The sequence below is a fragment of the Crocodylus porosus genome, unplaced genomic scaffold (genome assembly GCF_001723895.1).
Source record: "Crocodylus porosus isolate Cpor-Errol unplaced genomic scaffold, CroPor_comp1, whole genome shotgun sequence".
In the NCBI taxonomy this organism is placed as follows: Eukaryota; Metazoa; Chordata; order Crocodylia; family Crocodylidae; genus Crocodylus; species Crocodylus porosus.
Genome location: NW_017728948.1, coordinates 45303739 through 45322679, shown reverse-complemented (window position 1 = coordinate 45322679; position 18941 = coordinate 45303739). Strand labels below are relative to the sequence as shown.

Genomic DNA, 18941 nt, shown 5'->3' with positions numbered 1-18941 from the left:
GCAGACACCCACTACAGGATCACCCTTGTTGCTTTCCCTTCTAACCTTAACCCAGAGACTTACAACAGGCCTCTCTCCAGTTTTATATTGGAGCTCTGAGCAATCATACAGCTCTTACACACAGAGCAACTCCTCCTCCTCTTCCCTGTCCTTCCTGAACAGTTTGTGCCCATCCATGACAGTGCTCATCATGCAAGCTCCCACCAAGTCTATTATTCCAATCACATCATAATTCCTTGACTGTGCAAGGACTTCCAATTCCTCCTGCTTGTTTCCCAGGCTCCATGCATTCATGTCGCTTCTTCTTAGCGATGGTCATCTTGATCCTTCCCACCTTAAGGAGGCCTGACCTGTCCGCCTCCACCCGTGGAACATGCTCCTTGCCCTTTGATGCTAGGGCTCCATATTTACTTTCCAGACAAACTGCTGCAGGTGTACTACTTGTAACTTTATTTTATTTCAATGTCATTAACACATTGCCATGAAAAGAAACCACACCACTTTCCAGGTTTCCTTCCAAAAACAAAGGGGGTGAATGTAAATTTTAGATCTAGTGGTAGGACAAAGCCTCACTTTAAACAAAGCTTTTACCTTAACATATAGTAGTAGTACATCACATCCATGGGCAGATCAAAGATCTCTCATCTGACATCTCTACTAGTCTAGTCCCCTGACATTGAATTTATTAAAATACTCTCTCAAAACCCATTGTCCCCGCTATTGCTACTGGAAGGCTGTTCCAGAACTTCATTCCTCTGTAAATTTGAGGAAGATTATTGATCAGCCTAAATTTCTTCCGGATCAGACTGTTCTTGTGCCAGCATTTCACTTTGGTTTAAATAGCCTATATGTTGCTGTGCTGCATATAGTAATCTGTTTTACCAAGATAAGCAACATTTTTTAGTCTTCTCTCATAAGATTAGGATGATCCAGCAGATGGGGAACCTGGTAGACTTTCAATGCACTGGTTTCATTTTGAATTCATTTCTTTGAACACAGGTGACCAGAATAACACACAATAATAACTGATCTCACCTGCTAATTGTACACTGGTATTATTTTCCCCTGGTCTAGGGGAAGGAGCTCTCTTGATCTGTTTTAGAATTCCATGCATCTTTTTCACCACCTTTACACACTGGTGGCTTACTGTCTTCATCATACTTGTCTTTCATCTGTTATTTTCACTGCTAAACTCTGAACTTACAGCAGGGATTTGTTTCATGCCCTTGTAAACTTGTATTTGCATTTGTATTATTAAGTTTCACCTCAGTTCTCATCCTTAAAATTGTCTACTTATTTCTGTAGGATATTTGGTTTCACCTTTGTATTGGTGATGCCCCTCAAGATGGTCATCAGCAAGTTAAACTATCACTTACTGTGCAATAACAATTCACAATTAACAATCTTAACAAATATTTGGTATGATTTATCCCACAGTCAATGCCTGTGAAAACCCACTAGTTATCTCACTCAACTACTAGTTATGCTTTCAACACCTGTTTTCATCTCCATTGTCAGTTTGTTGTTCACAGTGTACATTTTTTTTACTGATCTCCATTTTAACCAATAATTTCCCACATGGTTCCATATTAAATGCTTTATAGAAATCTAGATCAATTACACTCCCTCAGTCTAAAAAAGAAAGAAAGCTATAGGGTTAGGTAAACCCACATTTTATTTTATTGCCTTTTTTTTTCACCTTTGTGTTAAGACAGATTTTGAGAAAAATAACAACTGAAAGCCTCACATACTACTGAGGTCAGAGTACCTGGCCTGTAGCCACCTGAAAGCCCTGTCCCAACTTTCTTAAATACTAGTACACTTGCTATCCTCCATTCACATAACATCAGCTTGTTCAGAATTCTTGGAAGGAGATTATCTAGTTCTCCCCTTCACTCAAATATATTAAGAACATTGATTTTTGCTTCGTTCTCAGAAGTGATAATTCTCATGCTCTCCCTGCCGTTGTCCATCCTGCTGTTGCCCCAGGCTCATCAGCCTTGTAGGAAACCAAGGCAAAAATACTCATTAAATGTATATGCCAGGCCTAGTTTATATTTTAGTCTTGCATCTTGATGTTATAGATACCTTGCCTTTTTTAGGGATACTTGCTTCAGCCTTTTTCAAGTTTTAACTTGACTACACTTTCTAACCTTTGAGACATGGTTTTCTTTATTGGTCAATACCACTTTCCATTCCTGAGACACTGCTTACTCTTAATATCTGTTCGAAGTGGCTATTCATCCAGTTTGCCCTTTAAGTCTTTTCTAGATTTTTCTTCCTGATACTGTAAGTAAATTTCTAACTATGCTGTGTCTACCTCTATCCCAACTATACTGTTGGTCTGGTAGGTCACCCCAAGAAATCCTTGACTGTACCTTTAATAGACTCCAGGTCTCCTCCACATTCAGGTCTGATCTCAGTTGCCTTCGCTAATCAGCTTGTAATTATTTGAGCCAGGGTTATGTTCTATGCAGAACTTTTATGTGGTCCTTAATGCTGACCAAAGCCTAAATCTAAAATCATTGCCTCTTTCTAGTTTTGCAACCATATGGGAAAAAAGCCTTATGGATGCCACCCACAGGAATATCTGGGTCTTTCTAGATTTTCTATTTGTTCTCCAGTCCCCCTCTGGGAAATTTAAATCTCCCTTAAATTTCAGATGGTGTTTCCTGGTCCAAGAGCAGAGATCTCTAACCACACCGAACTCCAACCATCCATCTGTTGGTGGCACAGGGTAGATCCAACTGTTTCTAGCTTTGCTCCCATGGAGCTTGGTTCTCTGCAGTTCAGCTTGGTCTTACCCTTCTAGTGTTTCATTCCTGCAGAGGTGAGTCTTCTGACTTGTCATACTCCAGAAGCAGATGGCAAAGCAAAGCAACCTTAGATTTGTGCAGTTAGTAACAATGGGTGGGGGGGATTCCATGTGTCCCTACATCCCTCTTCTTGCCTTACCCATTTTATAGAACCAGCATATGATAGATTTTGCTTATAACTGCAGTGAGTGTAGACTGGCAGTTACGCTTGGGTGGGGATCTGGGTACTCCAGAACCTTGCACTGCTGAACACTCTCCTCAGTTCCTAAATACCCAAAGAGGACATGAAGCTGCACCTTATTTCAGCTGCTCCAGAAGTTAATAGCACCAAAGTCCTGCTTCATGGCAGTAGACTTGACCCAAAAATCCATCCACTCAGTCCAAATATTTAAACAGAAACTGACAATTTAAGCAAACAAAGCAGCACAACCCTCTTTGACACTGCAAGTATACCTAGTGGTTTATACTCAAAAACCTAATTTAAGCCCCTGGATTTGGGTACATAGGTCATTTTAAAAAAGGTAGTTTCTGAAAGTTATGTTCTGCAAAATATTACATCTCTGGGAGTACAGCTTTCAATAAAAAGACAGCAGATAGGTTAACAACTCACTGTTCCATGGTGAGTGAGTGAATGAACACACTTTACCTTAGCAGAAAAAAAAAAAAAAAAAAAAAAAAAAAAAAAAATAATGAACTGCCACACATTTAGCAAGAGATTAAACTCAACATGCACTTCTAATCTGATGTTTGTTCAATACATGAATGATATTACTGAACGCTATAAAAACATGCTCTCTTTTCATTAGTTTTAGCATACTGCTCAGACAGCTACAGTATATATAAAAAAGTTGGATGCTAGCAATATTGTTTTACCAAATGAACACTATATATAGTTACTCTCAAAGCTTTGCACTATTTTGTCACATGACTATATCCATGCCAAACATATATCGTACGTTTAAATAAAAGAACACCCAACTGAGAAAAGAAAAGAACCAGTTGCAACGTACAAAACCTCTCATAGATTACCTATCATTTACCAGATACCAGAAAACTCAAGAGGAAAATGTTGATTTTGTTGCTTTATGATTGCATGGCTGGTTTGCTCCATTTTCATATCACTGTAGATGAACTCTTGTAAGAGACTTACTTTAAACAGGGCATTTGCAATTTTGCTGTACAAGTTATATGAATACCATAACATTAAGCTCCATCAGATCCTTGTATCCCATAGAAGGTTGAAGCGATCACATTTTTTTTTTTTTTTATACTTGGTCCTGGGAAGTAGACAGCTTGTCATTCCTCCAGAAGAGAATTGATTATAGCTTAACCTGTACACTAGATTCATCTTTTGTTACGATTCTTACAGAAAAGCCTAGCACTTTGATATAGTTACAGTATTTCAGACTCAATCACATCAAGTCCTCCCTGCTGCAGTAGCACACTTTCTTTTGACCTGGATTTCACTGACTGAACTGACTCAAATCTAGCTCACAGTTGCATTTCTGCGATGCAGCTCAACAAAATTACCTGAACATCATTTTCCTCTTTTCACACTGCATGCTGCCTTCCAGTCAGTCTCTGAAGAAGATGTTACCAGAAATAAGATGAAAACTGTTTCAGGGAAACATGCATTTATTGTTAAGCATTCCCAGTGAAAATCAACATCTTTTAAAATGTGTATTTATTTAAAAAATCATTTGTGTACAAAAGTGTTGTGTCGTCTTTATTCTCAAGACAAAAAACACTGATGCTGCATTCCAGCCCCACCCACTCATCCTTCACAGGAAGTCAGATGCTCAGTAATGAACCTCCTACAGTATCCTTTATTACCAACTTGTAAAAAGTCAAAATTTGGGATGGAAAAAGCAGGGTTCTTCAGCAGTTGAAAATCAGCATTCTTATGATGACAGCCTTCTTCACAACAAAGCACCAGCAATTGTCACAAATTGTAAAATGGACAAATACAGCAGTTTTGTAGTACATTTCCTCATCTGTTGAGTCATGTATGTTACTTACATTTTCAATGAATGGCTCAGCTTCATAAGCAACTGGCTAGCTATTTTTATGCCTACAAAGCAGGTAACAGTAAGCAGAAAGGGAACATCACAATACAGTGCAAATGATTTGCAACAATTTCTCCAGTGGGAACAAATCTGAAAAAGTAGAGTTGCTGAGCTTAACTAAAGAGCATTACAGCTGAAATAACTAAGTGAGAAGCAGAATGTATTAAGGACAGTTGATCTTGCATGTCTAATGGCAAATCAGCTGATGAAGCTACTATCAGTACAGATGGGAAGAGCAAGCTATACATTTTACTGCAATTCGTTTATTATAGGTCAGTCAACCTGAAAACTAGAACAGTAAACAATTTTTGCAGCCTGGAAAATAAGGCTATGAACAGTGAAAACATCTACCTGGTCTTCCCAGAAAAGCCTTTTTGTACACTTGAGTATTGTGGTGCCATAAGCAGCATGAAGAAATGAAAATTAAGTGTCTCTTGCTTAGCCAACTGCCCAAGTTCTACAAAACAGAACACCAGATTTTACTAGACCAATGGCTGCATTCAGCAAGATGCTTCATATCTACTCCCAGCCCACTATCCCCACCTCAGCACTCAAAATACAGCAACAGAGCATATGAGATTCCATTGTGCGGCTTCCCCCAAAGAGCTATTAAGGAAATTTAACTTCCACTGTTAAAATATTGATCACTTCCCCCCTTGGGCATGTCTCCATATATAAACCAGCCTCTTTTACTCCATCTGAAACAAGCAATGGTCTTGCATACAATTACATTTCCCTTCATTCTGAAAACTGAACACTGCATGAATTGTATACAACTATCACAGTAAACAGGAACTCTGACTAAATCCTTTCAGGTCAGTCCTAGCTCCCCCCCCAAAAAAATCAAGGAGTGATTTATACTTGTAAATGCTAGGCCTCATGCACAGCTGTTGAGTTTAATTTTGCATAGTTTAAGTGTTTCCATTATCCATATCATGCATGTCAATCTAGCCTTTCAAAGAGAAGTCTTTTTCCCCTACATTCCACATGCCAGAGTTCCAATGCTAACTTACTTAAAAAAGTTAAATACAATTATAAGAAAAAACTGACTTATATTCAACACAATTAATACCCAGTTCTTCAAATAAATACTACCTGACTGATTATAGTCAAGGCCCCATGTACTCTGTGGAAAAGCAGAGTCAATTCCACTACAAGGCCCCTCTTGCTGCAAACTGGAGAGAGTTGTGGCAAGTTCAGGTAAAATTAAAAACCTGGAAACTTAAATGGAGAGAATGAACAGCAGCATTTTTATAGTCAATCCACCTTGTGCTCTCCTTAAGTGCTCATCCCCCCCAAATGCATCCATCACTTGGTCATATTGAGAACACCACTTCTTTTCCAAAGCTGTTGCAAGAAGTTGCAAGTTTGGCAGCTGGTCAGAGGCATGACTGGGAATTTTGGCACCTGTGTATGTGAGGCTCTGGCAATGAGAAGGATGTCTTTTTTTCTCCCTGCCTCTGAACAAAACCAGAAGCCACTTTAAATTTGCAAGGAGTCAAAAGAGACTGGAGTAAGTACCTTGTTTCCCAGCAATAACATCCACCAACAAGAGATACAGCAGAGTAGCTGGATGTTTATTAAGAAATTCAGCACTGAAATTTAGTCCACAGTCCAGCAGTCATTTGGTTTCAATGTTAAACATGCTATTGAGATAACAGGGGACATTCAATTATTGTTTCAATCTTCCAGACAGATTAGGATAGGGCACCTGTTTATCAATCTGGAAGTATTTGTATGCAGAATGATGCATTAAATGCATGTTGTAAATGCACAACCTGAAGCAGGGAGTGGCCTATGACAATTCTACATCCATGAATGCACAGGGCCCTGAATATAGTGCTGTCTAATCAGATAACACAGAAAACTGAACTACAATTTGGGTTTCATAAAGTTGCTATGATAAACAATGGAACATTAAGATTCCTAGGGCTCAGCCCCAGCTGCAGTTAAACTAATCTGGTAAATTATTACCCTTATATTCAACTCTGATAATTACCAAGAGTAGAAAAACATTCCTTATAAAGGAGTCAACTATCAAATTCAAAAGGGACCTCAAATTGTGAATGTCTGCCTAATAATTGTGTCATTGCTCCTCCTCAGCCTAGGTCTTGAGAAACTGCCCTCCTGCCAGCATCTCAGTGAGTACCAAAATACTCCACCCCTGTTCCCAAGTGCAGGGTAAGGGGGACAAAGGGCACATGAGAGTTGTACAAACCTGCATTTGAACACAATGGGAAAGGGAAGATGGTTCTGCAGTGCAAAGAATGCAAGGAGCTGGGCAAGGGAAATAAACTCCACATTAGAAAAATGTGTAATTGGCGATTGTGATAATCGAAACAAAGCCCATTCTCTCCTTTTCCCCTCCAGCTGTCTTCCTTATCCCATTCCCTTATATAAACTGAAATCTTTAAGTTGGTTATCTTTTGACTGGTACCCATACATGTCCCCAGAGGGCTCATCCTGTCATCAAATAGCAGACCCCAAAAGCCTATAGTAAGAGTTCATGTCCCTTAAAAATTAATTCCAATTTCTTTCCTTTGATAAATAGCAGTGAAGAACAAGGGAAAGAATAGACAGTCACATTTACAGTTACCACCAGGGTAAGAAAAGTATAGATGTAATAAAACTTTTATCAGACTGCATAACAGAGAAGATAGTAACTCAAGATTTTAGCACAAATGGCAGAGTTGCCACCATTTTCTACTATCCCTGGTTATTACCTAACAAACCAGTTGAGCAGTAGCAGCTTTGTTTAAAAAAATAAATAATATAAAGGAAAGACAAAAAAAATCTCATTTCCTTTGGCATCTTTGAAAATGAATTACACTGCAGAAAAACCCAAGAAATACGATCACTGAATAAACCTTAGAAAGCAGTATAGAAAGACTAAGCAACTGTATTTAGTATTGCACTGATATGAGTTAAAGTATTATTGTCTGTGTCCTACAAAACTTTTTTTTTTTTAAAGTATGGACACCTCAGAATGCTGCAGGGAGCATCCTGCATTAGGTATTAGTTAACTCTTTTCCATCTTTATTTTCTGGTTCTGTTCCCCCTACTACTTTGCTCCAGATATTTGAGAGATTTAATAATGTTCCTTACTGTTTCCAGTATCACTGACAAACCAAGTCATCTATAAAGTGTGAAACTATTTCAACTTATACTTTATAGTTCAAGGAAAAAAACTGACATATGTATGTTTTCCTCTCAAACTGATCTATTGTTTAGGTAAAAGAAATATAGTAATAGAAAAGATGACTTTTATAGTACCTATCATCCACAATCCTCAGCCTCTACTCTAAGTTTCTTTTCTATGTATTTTAGTTGAAAGTTTCAGGTCAAATGTATTTTCAAAAAGCAAGTAACCATATTCATAAAAACATTACAACTTTCTTCAGATGGAGGTACTAGCATTTGAAACTGCAAAACTAATAATTTTCAAGCTTTTGCACTCGGGATGAAATGTCATTTTAATACGAATAGAAAGGCTGACTGTATGTACAAGCGAAGGTAAGATTTCAGCTCTTATTTATCAGAAACATCAATCCAAAAGAAAGAAATTGAGAACACGCTTCTACTTCTATGTGCATTTGAAGTATGTACAGTAAAAACACCAACACAGCCTCCAGGTATCAACTAGGTAAAAATGCAAGCAAGAATGATTTTTAAATTACCTGGTAAGCAATCCTTACATTGAAGCCCAAAATAAAGCTAGAAAACTGTTACAAAAAACAGTTGATTGCATCTTAGCAAGTACTCAAAGAAAAAAAAAGTTCTCAATACATTGGAGAATCAGTTTTTCTTCCTTCAAATCCCATGAATTCACACTACCCAGAATTTATTGAAGGAGCTTTGACTTCTATTTCAAAATGAAAAAAGCAGCTACGCATTTTTGTGCTAGGTCCAAACATACCAAACTTTTATGTGATTGTGTAGAAAAGTATGATCGCTGAACATTTTACTGGTTATTCAAAAAATACCATTTGAAGTGAAAACTAGGCTACTGTCAATGGCGCACCTACCCACAGATTATGGAGTTGGCGGAGACAGTTTAGCTGCATGTTAAAGGGGAGGAGGAGAGGAGATCAGCAGGTTTCCCAGTCACTTCACTGGGAAGAAAAAGGTTCTGAACAGGTCACCATTTTTGAACTTTAGAAAAGTCTTGAAAATCTTTCAGGTAAGTTACACGAACACTCAGGTACTTAAATGGTGCTCTCTTCAGCTACCCCCTCTAAAATGTCTAGTAAAGTACAAGCATGCAAATATAGGTCAATCCACAGGTACATAGGATCCATGTTAAAAACAGTAAGATAGCCGTGATGAGTGACACCAACAATTTTGATGACTACGACGCTTAATGTTAGCTGAATTATTAAATCAAAATCCTGAAGCAAGTTCCTGCTAGTCTTGGTCACACTGCTAAACACTAAAGTAGGCATGTTTGTCCCCCACTGTTTTAGCTGAGCTCAAGGAATTTTTACAATATTTAGTAAGAAAAAAAATTAAAGTATTTCCCCTTTAAATTTACACAGACGTTTAATTAGCTTTATTTACAGAGCAGTTTTCAGTCTCCAATAGTGCCTAGATAGCATCATCAGGCAAGAGTGCCAGTTTTAAAAGAGAATCTCTATAGAATCCTAAAAATAACAGATGGTGAATGCTCCTCAAGAAGGGGCAAGCTGGACTATGGAAGCAGCTCTCTCTACATGGCTCAGTTACTCAGAAGCAATTCTGTTGCAGTCTCTACATCCCATGATTTTGAAGACAAGGCCACTATTACTGCATTCTGTGAAGAGAAAGCGAAAGGGCACAAAATGTTCAGCCTGTACAGCAGCAGCAGCAGCAAAAGTCAGACACTTTACATATTAGCCTGGCTGATATTTTCTAAATTACAAAATCTTACAATGTTTTAAACTGATGATCTGTAGAACTGTAGAATCTGTAAAAGCTTAGAAAAAATATCTAGTAAAGTTAGAAAATGACTGATTCAGCTAGTTCATAAGATATTACCTCTTAAAAAAAGCAATCAGAAAAGGTGTTTAGATCTATAAATCACTAGTATATATAAACACAAGTACAAAGGTTTTATAGTAAATTAGCTAGTACCCATGTGTGTACCTGCTCTGCTAGAATTTTTTTTTTTTTTTTTTTAACTGAGTTATGCATACTTACCCTATCAAAGCCCATAGCACAAAGGTTTTCTATCTTTTTGGTGTACTCTGGACTAGAAACTGGTGCTCCAGCATACACATGTGCCCAAAGCCGAGCTGTCTGTTTAAACATTTCTGGGTTTTGTTTATACTGTGCAAAAAGAGAAAGGAAAAAAAAGTTAATCCATAAGACTACCAGCAAGATACAACTCAAAAGCATACTGACTATGGCAGAGTTCAATTCATAATGCTTTGTACATTCAGCACCTGCAAACCTGCACTCTGCACCTTGGAATATGAATTTCCAAAATGAAACAAAACTTCCTCCTGAGGACTAAGTATGTTGGTATCATTTGTGACAAAGAAAGTACTTAGAGATAGAAGTCCACCTGCCACTATTTTACACTAAGTTATTTACTAGAAAAAAATTGTGTAGATGTACACAGTATTTTACACCAGTATTACCATATACAATTTTTCTAATAAACAACAGAACTTACCTTAAAAGACAACAGTGAAAAGTTCCCAGCCTGTGTTAGGCACTCAAAAGCTGACGAGTGCTTCAACTGTCACAAATTACCTTTTTAGACAAGATGACAGTTCTTGTTTTAGTAATTTTTATATTTAATTTCACTTTTTAAAATGGGATATTTACAGTTTTACAATTAAGTGATCATATATCATTTTAAGTTAAAAAGCTACTCATCTTTAATTGCATGACCTGATAGCATTTGACCAGTGCGACACTGCTGAGAATTTATATCGTCTAAACAGAGGTACAGATCTGAAACATGTCCTGAAGGATGCTGAAATATGATAGATTGTCATTCCAAATAAGTTTATTATACAAGGAAAAACAAAACAAAAACCATGAGCCTGCACATAAATCAAGAAATTCAGATGTATTTGGGAGTATCTGTGTCATCACTTGTACTGTGCTACTGCACAGTAATCCAGCCATGGTCCAGGACCCCAGTGTGGCAGCACTGAACACCTCATGCCCTGAAGTCTACTCCTACCTGAAGGAGCTAACAACTGTATTCATTTATAGAACATAAAACTCAATTACAATGAAGTATAGGGATGTTACAACAGACCACTGTATTGCATTAAAGAGCGGTATTCTTATTTTTTTATTTTTAGCATTTTAGGAATCCATGCAAGCTTTTGTATAGTTCAAGTATCTACTTTCTGATCAAATGAGAAAAATCTTGCAAAAACCTTTTCCTTCCTCTTTGTATCTGGAGACTTCACTGCTGTCCTATGTAAAAAAAGCTCAGCTGAGAACTAGACTTGATTTTCACCAGTTCTTGACTTTTAAACCACACATTCTCTACAGGTTATAGCTAGAAGTCCCCCCCGTTTTTCCATGAAACTCTAGTACTTGAATTCATTTTCATGCATGCTAATTTGTGTAAATTTATTTTTAAAGTCCATTTAACCAGTTTGAGGGATAATTACATTCCTCAAAAATATTTATTCTGAAAAGCACATAAGAAACTGACTCCTAATTCACTTGTTTTCTATCCACTTCAATAAGAATGGGACTAGGTCATATTTAAAAGTTGTTTTCCAGGCTAATTTTTTAAATACTAAACACTAACTGTTGTAACCAAAGGCAATCCCCATATTTATGCAAACCATCCTTCTTACAGATCTTTGCAGGGAATGGGAGAAACTGAATCCTTCTTATAACAGATCCTACCAATCTGTCACAGCCCAAATACAAAACCCAGTAGGAAAGGGCAGAGAACACTGCTCCTTGGAAAAATTTGAGAGAAAAATCTTCAGGCACAATATTGCCATCAGACTGTTAAAGCTGTGACATAAAAAAAAAAAAAATCTCACCTTACTAAACTAGGAAAGGAAGCTGTATTTCAGTCATTGTTGGAGTAACACAGGACTTACTTTAACAAAAAGACAGTGACCGCAAAAAATCTAGGTACACTGAAGCAAGGAAACTAGTTCAGAGACATCACTTGTACAAAAACCCTGGTGGCCTCATTTGCCCTTGCAACAGTTCATTATACACAGAGCAACTCAGTCTGACAAATCGTTTGGGTGAAATCATCCACAGCAAGGCTAAGAACATGGCAATACCAGGGAATTCCAGGATTCTGGCCACAGATATACTGACGTCTAGCACTGCTGCTAAACACTGGGGCTTTTCAGTAGTCTCCAGAACTGCCACCCCAGCTGGTCAAGTGTTAGGACATGACTTTGTTACTGATCTCAAGCTGCCTTCCCTGGATATTTGACACAGCTGGGAACCAGAACAGAAGTTCCAAAACATACTAGCTAAACAGGTCCAAATACAGGGTGCTGACATACTTGTTTCCTGTCCAGAATATCAAAGGTTATAATTGCATCCAGAAAATATTAAAATATGAGAGAAAATGTTCAAATACAAGGAGAGATATATTATCGGATGCTGAAAGCACCCAGGTTTTATACTTTCTTCACCATTACCACAAAATACCTTTGTCACTATTATGAACTCAGACACTTTTCCCTTTTTTCCTTCCTTAACATACAAAAAGCATGCATTTTGGAACTTAGTTAAAAAAAAAAAAATCAAATTATTCACTTATGAATTGATTTTTCCTGGCTTTCAACAAAACACAGAAAAATGTGAGTTCTAGTATAACCAGTCATACAAGATGCAAAAAAAATGAAATAAACTATTTTTAAAAAGTTAATACTACCATACATATGCATCCAGGCCTGCTACTTTTGCAGTCAACTAGAATTCTATTACCACCAATTAAGCTGGTAAACAGTGCAGTTAATTTGAGAGTCTGCAAGCATCAACTGTACAAAATGCTTCACTCAGTTCAATTACTTGCAAGAAAGGTAAAGAATGACCAAAAGTAATTGCTTTCTTAATGTCTGGCTGATTATCAACAGCTGATCTTAATGTCTGGCTGATTATCAACATTGCTGATCTGGCCTATTCATACTGACATACAAGAAATGGTTGCATGCCAGCAGCCAGCTCAAGGCAGCATCATAAAATATTAGAAGTAATTTTAGATGCATTTCTTTATTTAAATTAGTTTATTAGGTGCACAAAAAATGTAAACGCTTGTTAACTTCACTATCCTGCTTCTTCACTGTGTTTCTTCTACACAAGATAATGAAATAAAACAAACAAACAAACAAACAAACAAACAAACAAACAAACAAACAAACAAACAAACAAACGCAAAGGTTGATTTTATATCCAGTATCCATTTTCAGGTTCTCGATCCTGTACTTTCTGGTTGCAAACACTGCAGTGAAACACTCATTTGGTTTTTTGTGGGTTTTTTTTTTTTTTAATTAAATTCCATGACGCTTTTTGGCTAACCAAAAATAAGAAAAAGGTTCATCTGAGTTAGCAGGGAACCCTTTAGAAGAATTAAACAGTTAGTTCTGGGAATTACTTTAAATATCTTACCTGGTTTGCCACTACTGCATCTTGTGGGTCATCTGGTTCTGCAGCTGCCAACAATGCTTGCAGTGATAACAACACCGTTCTTAGAGTCATTGCTGCTGCCCTAAAATTCAAGTTTGAAAATGGCATTACCAAGATCTCCTTTGTTGCATGCCCTATTAAATATCACATAAAATGAAAAAAATTCAAAGACCCACAAGCATCAGAAGCATGCGGAACTTGGAAGTGCTTCAGGCTATAGCAAGAAACGAACCCCACTACTTTTTGGAATTCTTAATCTTTTAAGCACACTTCCTCCTCATTACCCATATCTCATAAGTAACTTCAAACATAAATTTATTGGTCTGCCAATTTGTCCTTTTTCATTTTGTGAAAGACAGATTTGGCTTCTGATGAAACAAAGGCCAACTACAACTTGCTTCTTTACTTCCTTGCCGTTAGTTTCACCCTTTTTGTTAGGCAAGCACTGAGAACTGGATTGATGAGTCAATATGTGCTCCCTCTGCTGGCTTTCTGTCCTTGTAATAAAATAGCTAAAATAATATAGGCACTTGCAGGAACAGTGACTATTTTTTTTTAAATTTTGTGTAACATGGATAAATATTATACATATTTACAAGTCTGAACATGTTTCTGTCACAAAAATGTTTATTACCGAGTTTGAGGGGGCATTTAACAATATTTTTCCTAATTTTAATTGTAAATTTGTTATGTTAATTTTCAATGTAGCTCAACTCTGATTGAAAGGTATAAATCACAATTTTTTCAAAGGAAAAAAAAAACCTAGAAGCCTGAGCTGTTACAGGAAGACGAATCAGACCCTTTACCCAGGGGCTATAGTGCTCCCACATCATCTGTGGAACACAATGAGGAAAGAAGGGACAACAAAGACATGGACCAGTATGCAATACATGTAAATATTTTCCTATGTTTATATGCTATAAAGAAGGCGGTCCAGGGAAAGACCTCAGACCACAATGTTTGAGATATCAGTAAGGAAGGAAAATGCTGTGGAAAACAAGCGCAGAGTAATTTTTGCTGTTAGATGGCATAATTTAACAGGCATCCAGGAGGATATATGGAGATAGAAAGATAGGAAATATGGCAAAGCTGGCCATCAGTGCGGATGGAGAAAAAAGTGTGGGCAGGTGGCTCAGATATGATGGATTGGGAACAGGTTACAATTTCCTCTTTGTTTTCAACAGAAAAAGTTCAGTATGCTATCTGCTTTTGCAACCTGGACTAGGTGTTGTGGTTTGAGATGCAGATGAACAGATACACACAGGCTGATAAAATGTCAGTGAAGCTGCTTGTTCAACCTTTGTGTACTTTCAGATCTTCATATGGTTGAAGCTTTTATGCTAACCATCCCAGTAAGTCAATTTCTCAGAAGTATTTATAATTATCAATGAATTTTCCTGGAAATTTAAGTTTTTTCAAATAAAATAAACATCCGTGAACATCCCGATGAAACTAGCATTCTCTACCAAAATACAAGTGAGATTGCAGCAATTTTAATTAGCATATTGTATCTCCCACTTTACAGATACATTTGTAGCTTTCTTAAAATTTCCTAAAGCTAAACTTGCAGAAAATTCAAACTGCTGAAAAAATCATTATTGATTCTGAGATGAAACTAAACTAGGTATGCAACCTGTTTCCTGAAAAAAAAAAAATCTCATTTTTCAAGCTCACATTCCCCAAAACCTGAGCAGATGTTTCAGAGCAAGTTTCTTGTAGAAAAATACTTTATTTAATATTTCTGATGTAATTTCAAGAAAAATTCTAAATGGAGTTGGGAATTAACTAAGAAGATCAAAAAGAATCAGATTTACAATGAACATTTTGTTACTAAAGTATCTTCTGGATTATGATGCAATTACACAGTAAACTTAAATCAAACTGTAATATTATTTGAATTATTGTTTTCAGACCACAATCATCTAAAACTGAGCAACTGGCCATGAAAATAGTCAAGAAAATGGTTTTCAACTTTAAGTGTCCCTATGCTACTTTCCCTTCATACCACAATTTGCAGAAAAAGTCTGCAAAATCATAAAAAAAAAAAAGGATGTGAATCCTACTGAGTCTAGATTTCAGATTGAACAGATCAGCTAGAATAGGTATTGATGACAAATAATTAGTTACCATACTGGTTTGTGACATGATCTGTGACAATCATGCTGGAGCTTATAATTATTTTAAAATAACTGCAGCCACTGTATATGCTATAAAATCCTCCAAAGCCTTTACTTCAATTTAGTGCAATTTCCCCCCCACTCCCAGAGAGACTTTACAAGATCTACCACCTATAATTGGTGTCACGATTACTTTTCTTTTACTTTCCTGTACAGAAATACTCCCAAACTAATGGCAAAGAAAAAAGTGGTGCCTCAAAACAGTCATTATTTAAACTGGGAGTTGAGTTAAACACAGCTGTGTCAATGATTTGGACAGCTTCCTCATTTTTTACCTTAAACACAGAAATGGATACGATACCAAGGAGTTTGGGAGGTATTGCTCATGTCTGTAGAGCAGGAGAGTTCTCTAGACAAATGAGGTTTTATAACAACTAGAACAGGGCCGTTCAACACAGTCCATGAGGGGTTAAATTTGAGACCCATGGGCTCCCCTTTCCTCCCCCACTTACTGGCCTTGCCAGTCTCCAGGCTCACCCTCCCTCCTCCAGCTTCTGCTTCTTGCCTCGGTGGGGCAGGGAGAGGGGCAGCCTGCAGGAAGTCTACACAAGCTCTGGGCCAGGACAGCTGGCATAGCAGGACAGTGTGGCGAAAGCCTGGGGAGCCCACACACTGTACAGCCCCTGGCCACTCAGAAGCTGAACAGCCGTAAAAATAGAAGATGAGCTCAGAAACTCTTTCAAAGAACCTGTGCTAAAAATCTACTAGACCACACTATTTGTGACAGTTCAGGCTGTGAGGTCTCGCTCATTTGTTGGAGCCTGATGAACTTGTTTGTGACATTCCAGTTTCCAAAGTGAATACCACCACATACACATGCGCTCATATATACAGTCCTACTTTAAGGCTCCTGAATTCTATACATCCAAAGTCTACAGGCAGAGCCGATTCAGCTTCACAGAAAAAAGTTGGTTTAAAATGTGGTTTTCGATTATTTTCAGTCTCATCTCTCAGGAACCACCTGTCCAGCTCATCTTCAGTTTTGACAGTCTCCTCTGAACAGAGTGCATACATGATAAATGTTACTGAAGCATGCACTCGATGCTGAAGAGGAAAGAGATTTACCAATTCACAAGGATTATGAACATCAAATCAGTAGCTGCAGAGCCTTTCATTTTCAAAAACATAGCTGAAAAGGACTTCAATTGCCTTTACTACAAGATCATTCAACAAAGTTATTTTCCCATTAAGTAAACTCTCCTGTCAACATGGGCTAACCATGCTCATTAGAATATGAAAGCTATTGACTATTTCATTTTTGCCACAAATAAAACTAACAAATGTGAAACCAGATTGTAGGATGTTTGGCCCAAATTCTGCCCTCAATGGGAATTGGAGATGCATGTCATAATTTGATATAGATTTAAATATAGCATCAACAACAGGGGTATTTAGCAAAATCATTAGAAGCTAAAGTAGTTGCACTTCAAAGCCCTTATCACATATCTGACAAGAGGACTGAACGGAGGTCTCAGAACAAAGTGTTTAAAAAATTTGAGCAGGGTACCTGTCCATTTCTGTTAAAACGGGTGTTAAAGTTATTTATCTAGACAGCATTTTTCTGATTGTCCCTTTTTTCAGTACTATCAGCCCACTCCTTATTTCAGATTTGAGCATGGTACTTTTGGCATTTCTTGACCTAAGCTAAAAAACCCAGGAAGTGCCACTGCAAAGGTGACAGTACAGGCAGTTAACATTTTTTTTAAATGGCATTCATGCTTCATACTGACACTGCCAAGTAGACTGTCTTCTTAAGTACAGGAATTCATTTAAGTTTACAACAAGCTGTTCAAAAAATAAGAAGGCCATAACAACAGAATTCATCCATCAGTACAGCCTGCCAGTACCCTCAAAAGGTCCTCATTATCCCTTGGCCAACAAGGGCCTAGGAACACCAAACACACACATTTCTACAACCCTTAAGCAACTGCCACTTGTTTAAAATACTATTAACTACCTCAGCAAGAAGCCACAGCCAGTCTCACACAATAAGAAGGAGGGGTTACTACCACACAAATCCTGTGAAAGGGATAAAGGCAAATAGAAATAAAAAGAAACTTTCTGGGAGATTCATCCCCAGCACTTCCAAATCAAAAGATGACCAGTAACAGTACTGCAGCAGCATTTAAATGAGCCAAAACTGGAGCCCCATGTAACCAGCTCAAAACAATCACCTAGTGAAGAAGCACCTACCACAAGGTAAACAAATAAGCCATACTAAAAGAGGACTGAAGGGAGTTCTTTTGCCATTTAACAGATAGAAACTGAGGCACAGAGATTAATTCTCCAAGCCTGAGGTTTCAAAGATCTCGTTAGGTCACAACCTTCCCACCTCACAAAAGAAAAAACAAACACACACATATGAATGGCTGAAAATGTAAAATTTAAAAAAGAATTAATGCTAGGCTTCTGGCCTATTTAGGAGAACGAAAAGATACAATTGAATTGCAGTTGCAGAAATTTTGGCCAAAAGCCTCCCCCAAGAAACTATTACTGAAACTACATATTGCAGGCTAAAAGAGACTTGTCAGGGACCCCAAACTTCCATGTAGAAAGGAGCAACCACTACAAACGAAGATGTGGCATTACGAAACAGCTGTAAAGCTGCTGAGTTATAAAAACAGCTGTGAAATTAGAAAACACTGCCTCCTCGTGTTGTTGTTCTCTGTGCCTACACATAAAGGAGTAGCTCAGTTACAAAACCTGACCCTTTAATTCAAGCTTTCTGCTACCGGGATCCATGGTGTGACCCATGATGCCAACCAAAATGACAGCTACAATACAAGGGCTGAAAGCATGCTAAGTTGCTTAAACTAGGAAGTCTTGCTCTATAGTTGGGAGCTGTAACAAGTTCTCATCCTCTGTGGATCAGAGACACTTTAAGATGGAAAACAACATGTTAGGAATTTTTACTTTTTAAAAAGTCAGTAATTACAGCCGGGGTTACCTGCAGGCCTATTCCAAATATTTGAGCAATAATAATTTTTTTTTAGAGCTTACTGACAAATGGAATGCTGAGAGGGGACAAGTGACGGAAAAATATTCTGTCCATCTCAAACAGTGAACACCACCACTGCTAAAGCAGTGCATAAAGTTGGGAGGTCAGTATCTTTTGTTTTCCTCTTTTCCCCTATATTCCCTCACCCTACTTTTTATATTATGGTGTTCCCATTCCATACACCACCACTCAGCACGCAGCAATACCTCTCAGTGTTACAAATAAAGTGCAAGCAAAGCAGGAAAATTAAGATAAACATTTGCTGTGCTATCTG

At 37.6% G+C, this 18941-nt stretch overlaps 1 protein-coding gene and 1 long non-coding RNA gene across 3 annotated transcripts in view; one reads left to right on the top strand and one right to left on the bottom strand.

Annotated features, from left to right (window-relative positions):
- Positions 1 to 291: 291 nt before the first annotated feature.
- LOC109322040 lies at positions 292 to 18552 on the top strand. The gene is made up of 3 exons (XR_002104287.1): positions 292 to 660; positions 2888 to 2891; positions 18542 to 18552. It is a non-coding gene; the product is annotated as an uncharacterized LOC109322040 (long non-coding RNA).
- The window catches only part of UBE2K (ubiquitin conjugating enzyme E2 K), a 59969-nt gene continuing 45096 nt past the window's right edge, over positions 4069 to 18941 (bottom strand). For both annotated transcript variants that reach the window (XM_019552846.1, XM_019552847.1), the window contains 3 exons: positions 13475 to 13574; positions 10058 to 10186; positions 4069 to 9671 (listed from right to left, as the gene is read on the bottom strand). In XM_019552846.1, coding sequence (XP_019408391.1) covers positions 9597 to 9671; positions 10058 to 10186; positions 13475 to 13574 — 304 coding nt within the window. In that variant the 3' untranslated portion in view covers positions 4069 to 9596. The remainder of the gene's footprint in view (positions 9672 to 10057; positions 10187 to 13474; positions 13575 to 18941) is intronic.